Source organism: Acinonyx jubatus, chromosome B4 (assembly GCF_027475565.1).
Source record: "Acinonyx jubatus isolate Ajub_Pintada_27869175 chromosome B4, VMU_Ajub_asm_v1.0, whole genome shotgun sequence".
Lineage (NCBI taxonomy): Eukaryota > Metazoa > Chordata > Mammalia > Carnivora > Felidae > Acinonyx > Acinonyx jubatus.
The window spans coordinates 76,804,796-76,819,644 of NC_069387.1; the positions used below are offsets into that span (position 1 = coordinate 76,804,796).

At 52.1% G+C, this 14,849-nt stretch overlaps 1 protein-coding gene across 6 annotated transcripts in view; it reads left to right on the forward strand.

Moving 5' to 3' along the window:
- Positions 1-6,608, forward strand: part of ANKRD33 (ankyrin repeat domain 33) — a 42,777-nt gene extending 36,169 nt beyond the window's left edge. For 3 of the 6 annotated variants that reach the window (XM_053226266.1, XM_027036197.2, XM_053226267.1), the window contains 4 exons: positions 2,215-2,467; positions 2,683-2,812; positions 2,996-3,136; positions 4,807-6,608. In XM_053226266.1, the coding sequence (XP_053082241.1) occupies positions 2,303-2,467; positions 2,683-2,812; positions 2,996-3,136; positions 4,807-5,537 (1,167 nt within the window). In that variant the 5' untranslated portion in view covers positions 2,215-2,302 and the 3' untranslated portion in view covers positions 5,538-6,608. Of the gene's footprint in view, positions 1-774; positions 2,468-2,682; positions 2,813-2,995; positions 3,137-4,806 lie in introns of those variants that run through there. The other 3 variants (XM_027036196.2, XM_053226268.1, XM_027036199.2) reach the window with 3 other exon arrangements.
- The last annotated feature ends 8,241 nt before the right edge of the window (positions 6,609-14,849 follow it).

Consider the following 14,849-nt stretch of genomic DNA (forward strand, 5'->3'; position numbering starts at 1 on the left):
CAGAGAGAATCCCAAGCAGGCTCCGTGCTCAGCTCAGACACGGGGCTGGGTCCCAGGATCCTGGGATCATGACCTGAAGGGAAATCAAGAGTCTGACACTCAGCTGACTGAGCCACCCAAGCGCCCCAACACTACTTAAAAAAAAAAATTTTTTTTTAATGTTTATTTATTTGTGAGAGAGAGAGAGAGAGAGCGCGCGAGTGGGTTAGGAGCAGAGAGAAAGGGAGACAGAGTCTGAAGCAGGCTCCAGGCTCTGAGCTGTCAGCACAGAGCCTGACGCGGGGCTGGAACCTGTGAACCACGAGATCGTGACCTGCGCTGAAGTTGGACGCTCAGCCGACTGAGCCACCCAGGCGCCCCCCAACACTACTTTTTAAAAAAAATTTTTTTTTTAATGTTTTATTTATTTTTGACAGAGAGAGACAGACAGAGCATGAGCGGGGGAGGGGCAGAGAGAGGGAGACACAGAATCCAAAGCAGGCTCCAGGCTCTGAGCTGTCAGCACAGAGCCCCACATGGGCTCGAGCTCACAAACTGTGAGATCATGACCGAGCCGAAGTCAGACGCTTAACAGACTGAGTCACACAGGAGCCCCCAACACTACTTTTTCTAATGCAATGTACATTTTCAAGGATATATAAGTACCAGTTGGTAAACGGAAGGATGAGAAGAATCGGCTGTAGGGATCAGGGATGAAAGAGAAAAACCAAACAAACTAAAATTTATTTTTTTTTAACATTTATTCATTTTTTGATAGAGAGAGAGAGAGAGAGAGAGGGAGAGAGCTTGAGTGGGGGAGGGGCAGAGAGAGAGGGAGACACAGAACCCGAAGCAGGCTTCAGGCTCGGCACTGACAGCACGGAGACCAGCACAGAGCCTGACGCGGGACTTGAACTCACAGACTGTGACATCATGACCTGAGCCAAAGTCGGACGCCCACCAGCCTGAGCTACCCAGGCACCCCTCAAATAAACTAAAATGTAAAAAAAGATCTTGTACATGCTGATCGTGGGAGTGATATAAACAGAGGAATATGGTTGGCTCAATTTTCTACAACTGAGGTCCAAAACTGACCGATTAAATTTAATATTTAGTATTACTTTAAAGAATGATTTAATAATTATTGATAAATAATTATAACTAATTTCATTCAGTTATCTAATATTAATGCAATTTAAATATTTTGTATTTAATTTACCATACCAAAACTAGTCCATGAAACTTACTATGTCATGGTTTCTTTTTTTTTTTTTTTAAGTTTATTTCTTTCCTTTGAGAGAGAGCGAGCAGAGGAGGGGCAAAGAGAGAGAACCCCAAGCAGGCTCCATCCTGTCAGCCTGGAGCTGGAAGGGGGCTGGATCTCACAAACTGTGAGATCATGACCTGAGCCCAAATCAAGAGTAGGATGCTTAACTGACTGAGCCACCCAGGAGCCCCCATCATAATTTATGTACTCCTAATTAGGCAATTCTTTACGTTTTAATTTCCCCAGAACCTCAAAAGAATAGGTCCGGGGGACCCCCGGAGCCCCACGTCCCCCAGTCCCAGCCCCTATTCAGGGAGACATCTGCCCTGCACCCTCTCCTTCCAGCACCCCCGCTTGGCGGAAGGGAAAGGGACTTCGGGCTTTCCGGGGTTGGGTGGGGGACACCTCGCGACCCCTCTCCCCCCGCCCCAGCCTCCGAAGGGTGTGTTTTTGGTGCAGGAGGAGCTGGGGGAGGAGCCACCGTGACTCGGGCCCCGCCCACTCGGGGCCGGCTCCAGGGCGGGTCCGGATCGCTGGGGTAGGAGAGCACCCGCCCCTTCCGACCCCCCATCCCCTACTAACCCAGCTTGATCCAGCTCAGCCCTGGGGTGTTTGCAGCAGCTCGTTCCGTAAGTCCAGCCATCTGTTACTTGCGCTGCTTTCTGGGGACAGAGAGTCCCCGTCGGGCCGGCCCGGAGACCCGGGGAGTGTGCTCCCGGGAGTCTGCGGGATGCTGTGAGCCCCCGGCAATGGCTGCCTCCCGGGGAACCTCCACACGCCGCCGGGTAAGGTCCTGCGGGAAAGGGAAGACCACCCCTCTCCTTGACTCTCGCTGGGATCCTCCCAGCGAACGCTGCTGCCCTCTTAGGGCCCCGGCCCACAATTTGTCTTCTCATAAGGTGGGTGGGGTGCTGGGACCCCACCCTGGGATACAGGGAGACACTGCTCCCCTCCATTCTGTGTTCTAGATGGCACCCGCGTGAGGCGGAGCGACGGGTCTTCTTGCCCCCCGGGCTGGAAGAGGAAGAGCAGCCGTTGTGCCGGGGAGGGCCGGACATGTCGGAGGCATCGTCCTGCCCTGGCAGCGAGACCCCTGCCCCAGGCTGCAGTCTGGGGGCCTTGTACTGGGCCTGTGTCCGCAATGATCCTGTCCAGCTCCAAGCGGCATTGGATGGTGGGGTCTCCCCGGAGGAGGCCGTCCAGGTGGATGGCAATGGGAGGGTGAGCCACCCTAGGTGCTCCCCAGGGCAGCTGGTGCAACTCTGAGTCCCCAGCGCCGCTCATTCAGTGCCTGCATCCTTGGGACGGAGGGAGGGAGCCAGGGTGCGTCTTCCTGGAGGCTGGGACATCTCTGGGAATGGTGTGGATTTAGAGGGCACAGGGGCCCCAAGGAGATCCTGGAAAAGAGAGCAGGAGCTGAGCTGCCCCTCCCCCAGACAGGTCTTATGGTCGCCTGCTACCGCGGTTTTGAGAATGTTGTGGCCTTGCTCAGCCGCTGCCCTTTCCTCGATGTGAACCAGCAGGATAAGGAAGGGGACACAGCCCTCATGCTGGCTGCCCAAGCAGGTGACAGACTGTTGACCTTACCTCCTACCATCCCCCCCCCCCCACTTCAGATGGAGCCACAACCCCACACTTTTTGTATAAGTTTCTCCCACCATGGACACTGTTGTGCTTGGTGGAGGGTGTGTTTGGGGCTTCATCACTCTCTTTCCGGGACAGCTAAGCTCTGTCCTTGGTGCCTCGCAGGTCATGTGCCTCTGGTGAGTCTCCTGCTCAACTACTACCCAGGCCTGGACCTGGAGCGCCGGGACCAGCGGGGGCTAACGGCACTGATGAAGGCCGCCATTCGGAACCGTTCGGAATGTGTGGTGGCCCTCCTCCTGGCAGGTGCGTGGGGTCTGGACCGGGATTTGTGACCTCCGGTCCCTCCCCAAGCTCTCCAGCCTGACACTAAGTCAGCTGTATAGTCGCAGAGAGAAGTGGAGATGGAGGATCAATCTAGGCCAACTTCCTGGAGGAGGGGAGTGTGCTTGAGCTTCTCACAATCAACAAAGTCTAGCTCTTGGATAGCTCTATTTCCATGGTGAATGTTGGTCTAGGGAGGATAACCTAGACCAGCTGGAAAAACAAGAAAGGCTGCTATCTGGAACCAGACTTGGGTTCTGGTCTGGGCTCTGTCACTAGCTGAGTGACCCGGGACAGATGGCTTCCCTCTCTGGGCCTTACCAGTATAATGAAGGTGTTGGCTTTCTCTGGGATGCCTTCCTTCTCTGACAAGGCAGGGTTCCAGGGACACGATGATGTGTAGTTGGGGCATGTGGCTGCGTGGGGTTGTTCTGGAGTGAAGTTCACACTGTTCGTGCGGTCTTGGGCCTTCACTCTTCCTGAGGTGGGGCTGCCCTCTGTGTATCACCCTGGGGGACCCCTGCCTCCAGCTCTTCCCTTCCCCAAGCCATCTAACTGTGTCTGGGGTGCGAAAGGAGGAAACTCCACACCCCTCTTTTGTCCCAAGTTGACTGCTCTCCCCCCACCTGGATTCGAGGGGTGTGCTGATGAACAGAAGAATGGGGAGTGGGAACCAGCAGGGCCCCACTCCACCTGCCCAGAAGGTGCAGCTCGGGCCTCCCCCTGTCCTGAGCAACCTGCACACCACCCCTTTATTGGCTCAGGAGATCTCTAGTCTTTTTTTTTTTTTTTTAATTTTTTTATTTTTTACATTTATTTATTTTTGAGACACAGAGAGAGACAGAGCACAAGTGGGGGAGGGGCAGAGAGAGAAAGAGACAAAGAATCCAAAGCAGGATCCGGGCTCTGAGCTGTCAGCACAGAGCCCGACTGGGGGCTCGAACTCACAAACCATGAGATCATGACCTGAGCTGAAGTCAGATGCCTAACTGACTGAGCCACCCAGGCGCCCCAGGAGATCTTATTCTATTCCAGGTTCGGAGACCCCCAACAGGTCCCTCTGAAGTCTTTTCCCTTCTCTGGACTTCAGTTTTCTTCTTTAGTCTTTTTTTTTTTTTTTTTAAGTTTATTTATTTATTTTGAGAGAGAGAGACAGGGAAAGAGAGAGAGAGAGAGCATGAGCAGGGGAGGGGCAGAGAGAGAGAGAGAGAGAGGGAGAGACAGAATCCCAAGCGGCCTCTGCACTGTCAGCATGGAGCCCCAACTGGGGGCTCGATCCCACGAACCGCAAGATGGCGACCTGAGCCAAAATCAAGAGCTGGACACTTAACTGACTGAGCCACCCAGGGTCCCTGCGTGTCCCACGCAGCCACATGCCCCAACTACACATCATCGTGTCCCTGGAACCCTGCCTTGTCAGAGAAGGAAGGCATCCCAGAGAAAGCCAACACCTTCATTATACTGGGAAGTTGGGATCCGGGACTGGTACTGTCCCTAGGCTATAGCCACTGATGGCTCCCGGATTCCAGCTGCGACGGGGTGGGACTCTGGTTTTTCATCTGAGACCAATCAGGCCTGCTGCTAAAGAGTCTGCCCTTCTGCAACTCACCAATCCCTGTCCCATCGCACGCCACTCCTGTGCCCCCTCCCAGGTGCTGAGCTGACAGCGGTGGATCCTGTCCGGGGCAAGACGGCCCTAGAGTGGGCAGTGCTGACTGACAGCTTCGACACCGTGCAAAGGATCCGGAAGCTGCTGCGGCGCCCCCAGATAGAGCAGCTCAGCCAGCATTACCAGCCCGAGTGGCCAGCCCTGCCTGGGCTCGTGGCCCAGGCCCAGGCCCAGGCCCAGGCTGCCCCATCTCTTCTAGAGCGACTCCAGGCCACCTTGAGCCTCCCCTTTGCCCGGTTTCCTCAGGAGGGGGGTGTCCTGGACCACCTTGTGACCATCACGACCAGCCTGGCCAGTCCCTTCCTCACCACTGCCTGCCACACCCTGTGCCCTGAGCACCCACCTGCACTGGGCACCCGAAGCAAGTCTGTGCCAGAGCTGCTAGGCACTGCCCCTCCCCCGCCCCCAGATCCCCAGCCCCCCCAGGTAGCCCCTGGCCCCCGGGCCCTCATCCCCTACCAGAGCCCTCAGGGCGTGTTGAGTATGTGCCCTCAGTGGCTACAGCCCAGGGACAATAGCAGCCCCAGGCCCCAAGCCCCCAAGATCCGCCTCTCCAAGGCACCTTCATCGCCCAGACAGCACAAGCCAGAGTCCAGGCCTGGAGAGAATCGAAGGTTGGCCCTTCCTATCTGGAGATATCAGGAGCTCAGGATGGAGAGGAGGAAGCAGGAGGAGGAGGCCAGGCAGGCACAAAGTCAGGGAAAGATGGGCTAGGCCAGGCTGGGAGCAGGTGATCAGGTCCCTCCCTAAGGCTCCTTTGCCCTCTGGAGCCCCTTCTGCTCTCCCATCCAGATCTGTACAAATGATTCTACTCTAATCTACTTAGGAGGTTGTCCACACAGCGCTATTTGCGATACTAAGAGTGGAAACAACCTAAGTGTCCATCAGCAGGGGACTAGCTAAATTGCTTATGGCTGTGATAAGTATACATCCATATGATGTATTTTATACAGTGGTAAAACGAGTAAGGAAGCTCTTTACGTTCTGATATGAAACTAGCTCTAAGAGGTATTAAGTGAAAGTCATCAAGGGGTGGAACAGCGTGTATGGCATGCTACTACTCGTCCATGTAAAATCTGCACCAAGATAAACTTGACCAATACAAATATATAGGGAGTACCAAGATATATTTAAGTACTTGATGAATGAAGGATCAAAGGAGGAAACGAAAAACCATTACTGACAGTGGAAATACGAATCCCGGAATGAGATTGAAAAGTTAGGTACGAAAAAGTTAATTCTTACCCGGCAATAACACCATAACTTTTTTTTTTCTGCCAGACAAAAATAAATTGCTACTTATCAGTCTTCTACAGGTTAACCTCTTAACTTCCTATAGAAAATCTGGGCCCTAAGCAATAGTAAATACTATGTCAGACAAAATTACTTCCCCTGGATGACCCATAGGTGGGGTTATTAGCCAATGATCTAAAACATCTTGAAAAGGGGCGCCTGGGTGGCTCAGTCGGTTAAGTGTCTGACTTCAGCTCAGGTCGATATCACAGGTTTGGTTCATGAGGGCTCTGTGCTGACGTCTCAGAGCCTGGAGCCTGCTTTGGATTCTGTGTCTCCCTCTTTCTTTGCCTCTCCCCTGCTCGCTTTCTGTCTCTAAAAAACTGAATAAACGTTAAAAAAAATGTTTGTTTTGGGGCGCCTGGGTGGCTCAGTCGGTTAAGCGTCCGACTTCAGCTCAGGTCATGATCTCGCAGTCCATGAGTTCAAGCCCCGCATGGGGCTCTGTGCTGACAGCTCAGAGCCTGGAGCCTGTTTCGGATTCTGTGTCTCCCTCTCTCTCTGACCCTCCGCCATTCATGCTCTCTGTCTCAAAAATAAATAAATGTTAAAAAATTTAAGAAAAAATGTTTTAATATCTTGAAAGGCACTTAGTAATTTTTCATGTGTACCTTATTTAAAATTGTCTTTCATCAGTTAAAAATGTTTTTAATTTTTTATTTGAGAGAGAGAGAGCATGAGTGGGAGAAGGGCAGAGAGAGAGAGAGAGAGAGAATCCCAGCACTCTTAGCACAAAGCCGGGCAGGGGGCACCATCATCCCGCTACCCTAGGATCATGATCTGAGCCAAAATCCAGAGTCGGGCGCTCAACTGACTGAGCCACCTAGGTGCCCCTCAGGTTTTCCTTTTTTAAAATATTTTCTTTTTAAGTACTCTCCACACCCAACATAGGGCTCAAACTCACAACCCCGAGATCAAGAAAGAGTCTCATGCTCCACTGAATGAGCCAGCCAGGCACCCCTGGGTATTTTTTCTTCCTCTCTTTCAAGATTCAGAGCCAGCCATCTAGTTGTGGAAGCCAGACTCCCTCACTGGAACCTCCCTGGGAAGAAACATGGCAGTTCGCTCAGGAAGATGACTGAACAACTGACCAAGGGTAGAAGGGAAACTTGTCACTGAATACCTTTTTGAAACTTTTGACTTTTTAAAAAATGAGCTTTATTTTTTAGAACAGTTTTAGATTTACAGAAGAGTTGTAAAGCTGGTACAGGGCTCCCATATACCCCACACTCGGTGACCTCTATGATTACCATGAATGTAGTACATTTGTTACAATTAATGAACCAATATTAATACATTATGATTTACAAAAGTCTAAACTTTATTCAGGTTTCCTTAGTTTTTTCCTAATGTCCCTTTTCTGTTCAGAATTCCAGCCAGGACACCGCATTACATTTAGCTGTCACGTCTCTGCCGATGTCCCTCCACTGTGACACCTTCTCAGATTTTTCTTGTTTCTGATGACCTTGACAATTTTGAGGAGTCCTGATCGGGTATTTTGTGGACTGTTCTTGTCATGAGGAGACTGGGGTTATAGGCTGGCAGGAGGAAGACCACGGAGGTGACACGCCACTCTCGTTACTTCATGTGAAGGTTATATACCGAGAACATGACTCATCACGGTTGAGGGAACCTCGATCGCCTGACTGAAGTAATATTCGTCAGGTTTCTTCCTGAGATGCTACTCTTTTCTCCCCCTTTCTATACTGTGCTCTTTGGAAGGGAGTCAGTCTAGGAAGCCCACACTGAAGGAGCGGGGAGTTAAGGTCCCATCTTCCTGGGGGTGGAGTATCTACATAAATTACTTGGAATTACTCTACCCAGAACGTTTTGACTTTTTAGTCATGTATTACTGAATCTTGGAAAATTAAAAAATAAATCTGCTCTTTGAATAGGGGAGACCACACACACACACACACACACACCCCGAGGCGACAGCGACCATTAGAGTTAGATAGTGTGTCCTCTCTCCCAGGGGGTTCCGGAGGTGACTAGAGAGCACTGGAATGGCTTCAAGGCTAATTTACCGTGTCCTGTCCTACCTGTGTGAATAAGGGACTTAAGTGCCCCTGGTCTCCGTTTTCTCATCTGCTAATGGGGGGAAGACAAGGTTTTTTTTGAAAGATCCATTACATAATGTGGGTTAAAAGGTGCTGTAAACTGCAAAGTGCCACCAAGACTTGAGGTGCTATGGAAGGGCCCTTCGGGAACCGAGTTTGGCTGAGCTGTGTCTGGGCCTCCGGGAGCTAGAGTTCTTTCCTCCCAATGAAAACAGGGAATGAAACTACCATCTGCGGGTTTGGAACAGCATGCTAGTTACATGCTTGGGCTTGGGAGCTGGCCTTGGGCAAATCATTGAACCTCTCCGAGCCTCGAGGCTCTCACGCATCAAGTGGAGGTAATGATAACATGTCACCGTGGGGCTGTTGGCAGAACTCACTGAGCTGATGCAGCACTTGGCACTGTCCTGGCCTTGACATCACCATTATCCTATTTAACCTCCACAACCTTCCTATTTCATAGTTGAGGAAACTGAGGCTATGACGGTTAAGCGACTTGCCCAAGGTCACCAGCTGCTAAGTGGCCAAGTGGCACTTGGACTTCAAGTCTGTGGACTCTGAAGCCTGTGTCCTTTCCACTGTGACACACGGCACCTGCCACAGCCCGAGTTCCCTGGTCCTCTGAGTCTCTCCCTCCCACTTTTCTTTTTTTAAGGTTCATTTATTTATTTTTGAGAGACAGACAGAGAGAGAGAGGCAGAAAGAGAAGGAGACAGAGAATCTGAAGCAGGCTTCATGCTTTAGCGCAGAGCCCCACGTGGGACTCGAACTCATGAACTATGAGATCATGACCTGAGCCGAAATCCAAAGTTGGCTGCTTAACCGACTGAGCCGACCGGCGCCCTCCCTCCCACTTCTTTTTTTTTTTTTTTAATTTTTTAAAAAATTTTTTTTTTAAAGTTTATTTATTTTTGAGACAGAGAGAGACAGAGCATGAACGGGGGAGGGTCAGAGAGAAGGAGACACAGAATCTGAAACAGGCTCCAGGCTCTGAGCTGTCAGCACAGAGCCCGACGCGGGGCTTGAACTCACGGACCGCGAGATCATGACCTGAGCTGAAGTCGGCCGCCTAACCGACTGAGCCACCCAGGCTCCCCTCTCCCTCCCACTTCTAACCAGCCTGAGTTGTACTAGGGCGTGGGGGTGACCACCGCATCTTCAGAACCAGAGAACTAGCCCACTGTCGCGCTCTCTCTCCCGTCTAGCATGCTGGGGAGCTCGACGAGCGGGCAGCGATCTTCCAGCAGGGGGAGCCTCTCCACCTCGGAGACCCACCCTCTATCGATGGCCATCTCGGGGCAGCTGGGAGTCCCGGGCCTGCGCCCTGCCAGTCCTCCTCCCAGGCCATTTCTCTCTAATCCTCTAACTGCTTCTGACAGCCTTTCAGGCTGCCGGGGAGGAAAGAAGCCCACGTGGCTCACTCTGCCTGTGCTGCCCCGAGTCAACCTCTCCGCTAACATCCCAGCTTCTTCCCACGCCAGCCCAGCTCCCGAGCCTTCCAAATGGAGTCCCTGTCAGCAGAGGCCAAGGAACTCTGAACAAGGTCCCTGGCTGTGCAGAACACGCCCCTGGCAAAAGTGCCCTGCAAAGACCAACACCTGGGCTTGAATCCCGGCCTTGACTCCTACCGTCTCTGCCACCAGGGAGTGCTCCCAGCCTCCAGCTCCTCATTTGTAACAGCAAATGGTGACAATATAGAATCTGTACTTCCCAGGGTTGTCGTGCAGCCTAAACAGGGAGAGGCATGCCAGGCACTGAGAAGGGCCCGGCCAACCATCAGTGCCTGGTAAACAACAGGTTTTGTTACTGTGCCGATTGGCAAGGAGTGAGGCCAAGGGGGGCAGCCCCGTGGAGAAGGCCAGCGGACATGTCCTTGGAACCCCATGGCCTCCCCCATGATTCTAGAATACTACTCTGGCGAGCCCTGAAGTGGAAACACCTGCTCAGCCCAGACAGCCTTCTCAGACCAGCTTCTCAGACCCCCCAGGCCCGGAGTGCCCCCAGCTCACTTTTCATCCCCATAGCACTGATGGCCAGACCACTTGTTCCCAGCATGTGCACAGGTCCACCCTCACCCTGCCCAATAGGGGCTCCTACGGAAGGGACTGGAAAGTTGGCTTTCCGGACACACTGGGGTATCAGCCAGGCTTGTGGGGACGCCCTTCCCTCAGTCCTGCATGGACAGAACCTCAGCCCGTCTCCCTACTCCCTGGCTCTGTGCCTAGCCCATACAGGCTGAATAAACGTGTGTAGCAACGAACTGCGTTCAGACTCCACCAAGGTCCGGGATGCTTAGAGGGCCCTTTACCGTCTCCTTCCTCCTCTTAGGAGCTGTTCTGGTCCAGGAGCCAAGTGTCCCCAGTCATCCCAGGGCATGCCCCAGGGAAGCCCTGCTGGGTCAGGAAAAGGCAAGGGAGTACATATATGTAGGGAGGACAGAGGGACAGGTGGGGACTCATTCATTGATGTGCCTTTTTTTCCAAACTGGGAAATGCAATGGTTGCAAATAGTTGGAAACAGCTACGCATCTCCCACCACACCAAGCACCAGGCCTGCTGCTTCCCTCCCTATACTTCCCCCCATCCCTTACCCGTCCCTCACCCTGACCCCCAAGGACCGTTCTCCCCCCAGATTTCAGCTGGCCCCACCGAGAAACCCACCTGGTCAGCAGACTTTCAGACCTGCTCACCTCTCTCCTCTTCCTCAGAGGGAACCTGGCTTTTCATGGTTAAGGAAGGTATGACATCTGGAGGGAGGACTGGATGGCAAGGCTTGGGGTCAGAGGGACTCTGCAACGTGGATCGGTCACACAGGCAGTGTCACGTGCCAACACACAACAGTCAGCCAGGTGCCACAGGGACCTGCAGGCTGGCAGGCACTTTGAATAGGGGAGGGCTCTCTACCCTACACACAGGCTCCCTACCCACCACCGCCCTCCACCAAGCACACGTAAACACACCCTGTCACACAGGCACACAAACACACGGACACACTGGCAAAGGGAAAAATCAAGACGGGGTCCCCCCTTCCTGGGGTCCCGTCTCCCCCTCTTAGCCCCTCTGTGCCCCAGCATTCTACATTCTCCAGCCGTCCAGCTCCGTGCTTTGCCCATGTGACTATCCTCCTAGTTGTAGCCTGTCCAACTATTTGGAGTGGGAGTTGGTGGGGGACAGGGAGGGGCAGGACAAAACCTTACCCCTGAGTTCACCCTTAGACCTAACTGAAAAGCCACAGTCCCTCTGAGGTAAAGGAGAGAGGCGAGCAGGCCAAAACCTAAACCCTGCTTTGTGGCTATTTACCCGAGACGAGCCTTGGATACCTCCCAGCCACTATTTCCTACATCCATGCCCGTGACCTGCTGTGGGGCAATTTGGGGCAGGGGCCTGTGGATGGGGGGCCCTGGAATCCGGGCTTGCTGAGGGCCCTCCATACTAGGCTGTCTGCTCTTGCAAGGACAGCGCCTGGGCACGGATGCCAGAGGGGTGGGAAAGGGGCAGGATTTATGGTATTTCCCCTCCAGCTGGAAACAAAGGCAGATTCCTGTGTCCAGTTCCAGCAATCTGGTCCCACCCACCCGCGTGGCTGGAGCTGAAGGAAATCCCGCTGGCCTGTGGCCTCACCCAGCCACTCAGACCCTCTTTCAAACAATCTCTCCCAGCTGGGGCCATTACCAGCTCTCAAATCCTGGGGACCCCCTCCTTGTTCAAATACTAAGCCCTCCCCATTGGGGATGGTCCCCTTAACCCCTCAGACTCTCTCCTCAGGCAGCAAGAGTCCCCTCAGCACCACCCAAGAGCCTACCAGGCCCCCATCCCCTTGCCGGGCAACTCTGCCCACCCTCACCCCACAAATTTGGGATCTGCTTTCCTTTAGGGTGGGCAAAAGTCTCAATGATTCTAGGAACTCCGCTGCCATTCCAAATGCTCAGCCAGACCTTCAGGACACCTCCAGTGATCTTTCAACCTGGCATTCCCCAATAATAAGATGTTCACCTCAGCACGATGTATCTTCCTTTATGGCAGCAAAATTGCAGCTTTAGGAAAGGGTGAAGAGTCTTAATTAGTGAAGAGTCAAGAGATACTGTATGTGGGGGAGTCTGGGTGACTCAGTCAGTGAAGCATCCGGCTTCGGCTCAGGTCATGATCTCACGGTTCGTGGGTTCGAGCCCTGCATTGGGCTCTGTGCTGACAGCTCAGCCTGCTTCAGATTCTGTGTTTCCTGCTCTCTCTGCCCCTCCTCTGCTTGCTCTCTCTCTCTCTCTCTCAAAAATGAATAAACTCCAAAAAAAAAAAAAATTTAAAAAAAAGAAAAAAGAGATACCATGTAGGGAAAAAAAAGACACTATCTGATACCGATAGAATAGGAACTAAAGTTGAATTATTTAAATTTACAAAATAATAACATAATGATCAATAGTTAGAAGAGTGAGAAAAAGAAAAGAATCTAAATGGCCTAAATTCTGAAGCTTTAAGATAATGCCTGCCTGGCTCTGCCGGTAGAGGGTGCGACTCTTGATCTCAGGGTTGTGAGTTCAAGTCCCACCGTGGGTGTAGAGATTACTTAAAAATACAATCTTAAAAAAAAAAATGCCCAACGCTTTTGAGTTTAGAGACAGCAGAAAGACAAATACCACATGGTGTCACTTACGTGTGAAATCCAAAAACAAAGACAAACTCATAGAAACTGCAGGTAGAAAAGTGGTTGCCGGGGATGAGGGGAGGGAGACATTGGGAGAGGTTGGTAAAAGGGTACAACTTTCAGCTAGAAGATGAATGAGGTCTGAGGACCTAACGTACAATATGGTGACTACAGTTGATAATACCGTATTACATAAAATTAGTGGAGAGTATGGAACTTAAGTTCTATTCACCCAAACAACAACAACAACAACAACAAGAGATAACTATGAGGGGGTAATAGATGTGTTATTATTTTTTGAATATTTATTTATTTTTATTTAATTTTTTTAATGTTTTATTTATTTTTGAGAGAAAGAGAGAATCCAAAGACAGTCTCCAGGCTCTGAGCTAGTTGCCAGCACAGAGCCCGACGCGGGGCTTGAACCCACGAACAGCGAGATCGTGCGCTCAGCCTCCCAAGTCGGACTCAACCGGCTGAGTCACCCAGGTGCCCCCTGATGTGTTATTTTGATGGGAAGAATCCTTGCACCATGTATACGTGTATGAAATCATTTTGATAAACACTTTAAATACCTTACAATTTGACTTGTCAATTATACCTCAATAAAACTGAGGAAAGATGGAGAGAGCTCAGTGCGAATGTATCATTTAGAGTTACCCAGTAAACATCAGAGAAGGGAGTAGTGGAGACTCTGGGAAGGGGGTCAGCCCCAGCAAGAGGGGCCGGGGGTGGGCACAGTTGCTTCTCGTTATCAAGTCCCTCTGCCAGGATCTCATTTCTTTATGTCACCCCGTGCTTATTTGGAATTTTTTGAATTTTTCTTTTTTTTTTCAGAATGGTGGCCTCATAGTTCAAAGTCATCTGCAGTGGCTATACATTCATCTGGATAACAAGCCCTCAGGTACCTATCAGTAGACGAGGCAACACATCCTACTCATCTTTGAGCAGGTGGGGAAGCAGAGGCCCCCGTCGCACAGCCAAGCCTCTGATCTCCTGACTTCCGGTTTGCGCTCTTTCTCCTCCCGCACAGCTCGGCCCCCCTCTAGCGCACAAACCGGACATCTGTGCGGGTTTTAGAGCTGGTAGGGGACCCTCGCAGAGTGTTTGCTTTTATGCTGAGAATGTGGTAGAGGAGGAACAGTCCGCGCCTTGCCTGGGTTGTGGAGACAAAGGCTCGCATGCAGACTCCAAGTCCAAGTCTGGACTCTTTTCCCGAGGTGGTGGGGCCGGTTTTCTGGAACGGTCAGAGCATTGAGGACGCAAGTGGGGAGGGGCAGTCCAGAGGTTGCCGGTCTGCCGAGGTGGAGGTGGTGCTGGAACGGCTTCCCAGCAGAGCCCAGGCTGCAGGACAACTGCCCCTGAGGCATTGTGTGGGCACCGCCTGATCTCAGACTGCCCTGACATGCCAACCCTTTCTTAAGAGGTTCCATCCTGAGATGAGTCATCCTGACGGTTCAGGGATAGGCAAGGAGCGGATGAACCCATCTATGGGACATCCTGGAGGAGGTGGGAAGGAAAAGGAAGGTGACTCTGTCCCTCTGAGTCTGGCAATCTGGCCCCTGTCTGCCAGCCTCTTCCTGAGGTGCTGGGTGGGTAGGCCCTAGCTGCCCTCCCCTCCCCCAACCTTAACACCAGCCACATGGCGTTTTTTACCTGAGCTGTAATGACCGGGCCTTAGATCAGACCATTTTCTGAATCTCAGAGCCAAACAAGATAATATGAAGCTGGGCAGGACCTTTGGAAGTACCCAGTTTAAACCCCTCAGTGTACAGAGGAGGAAACTGAGGCCCAGAGAAGGTCCCCGGTTTACTGCTATTTTTAGGACAACATGGTGTTTCTGCTCAGAGCTGAAGGAGACCTAGAGAGATCACTTTTCCCTCCCACTCCAGGCAAAACTCGGGCTTCATCCAGCCCGCAAAGCTCAGACTCCCTTCTCCGTGTTGAATTGATGCACAGACTTCACAGGTATCTGCCCCTCTTCCCTCCTAAAGGAGACCCACAGTTCTTCCTCCTCAGGTAGTGTAACCCTGTT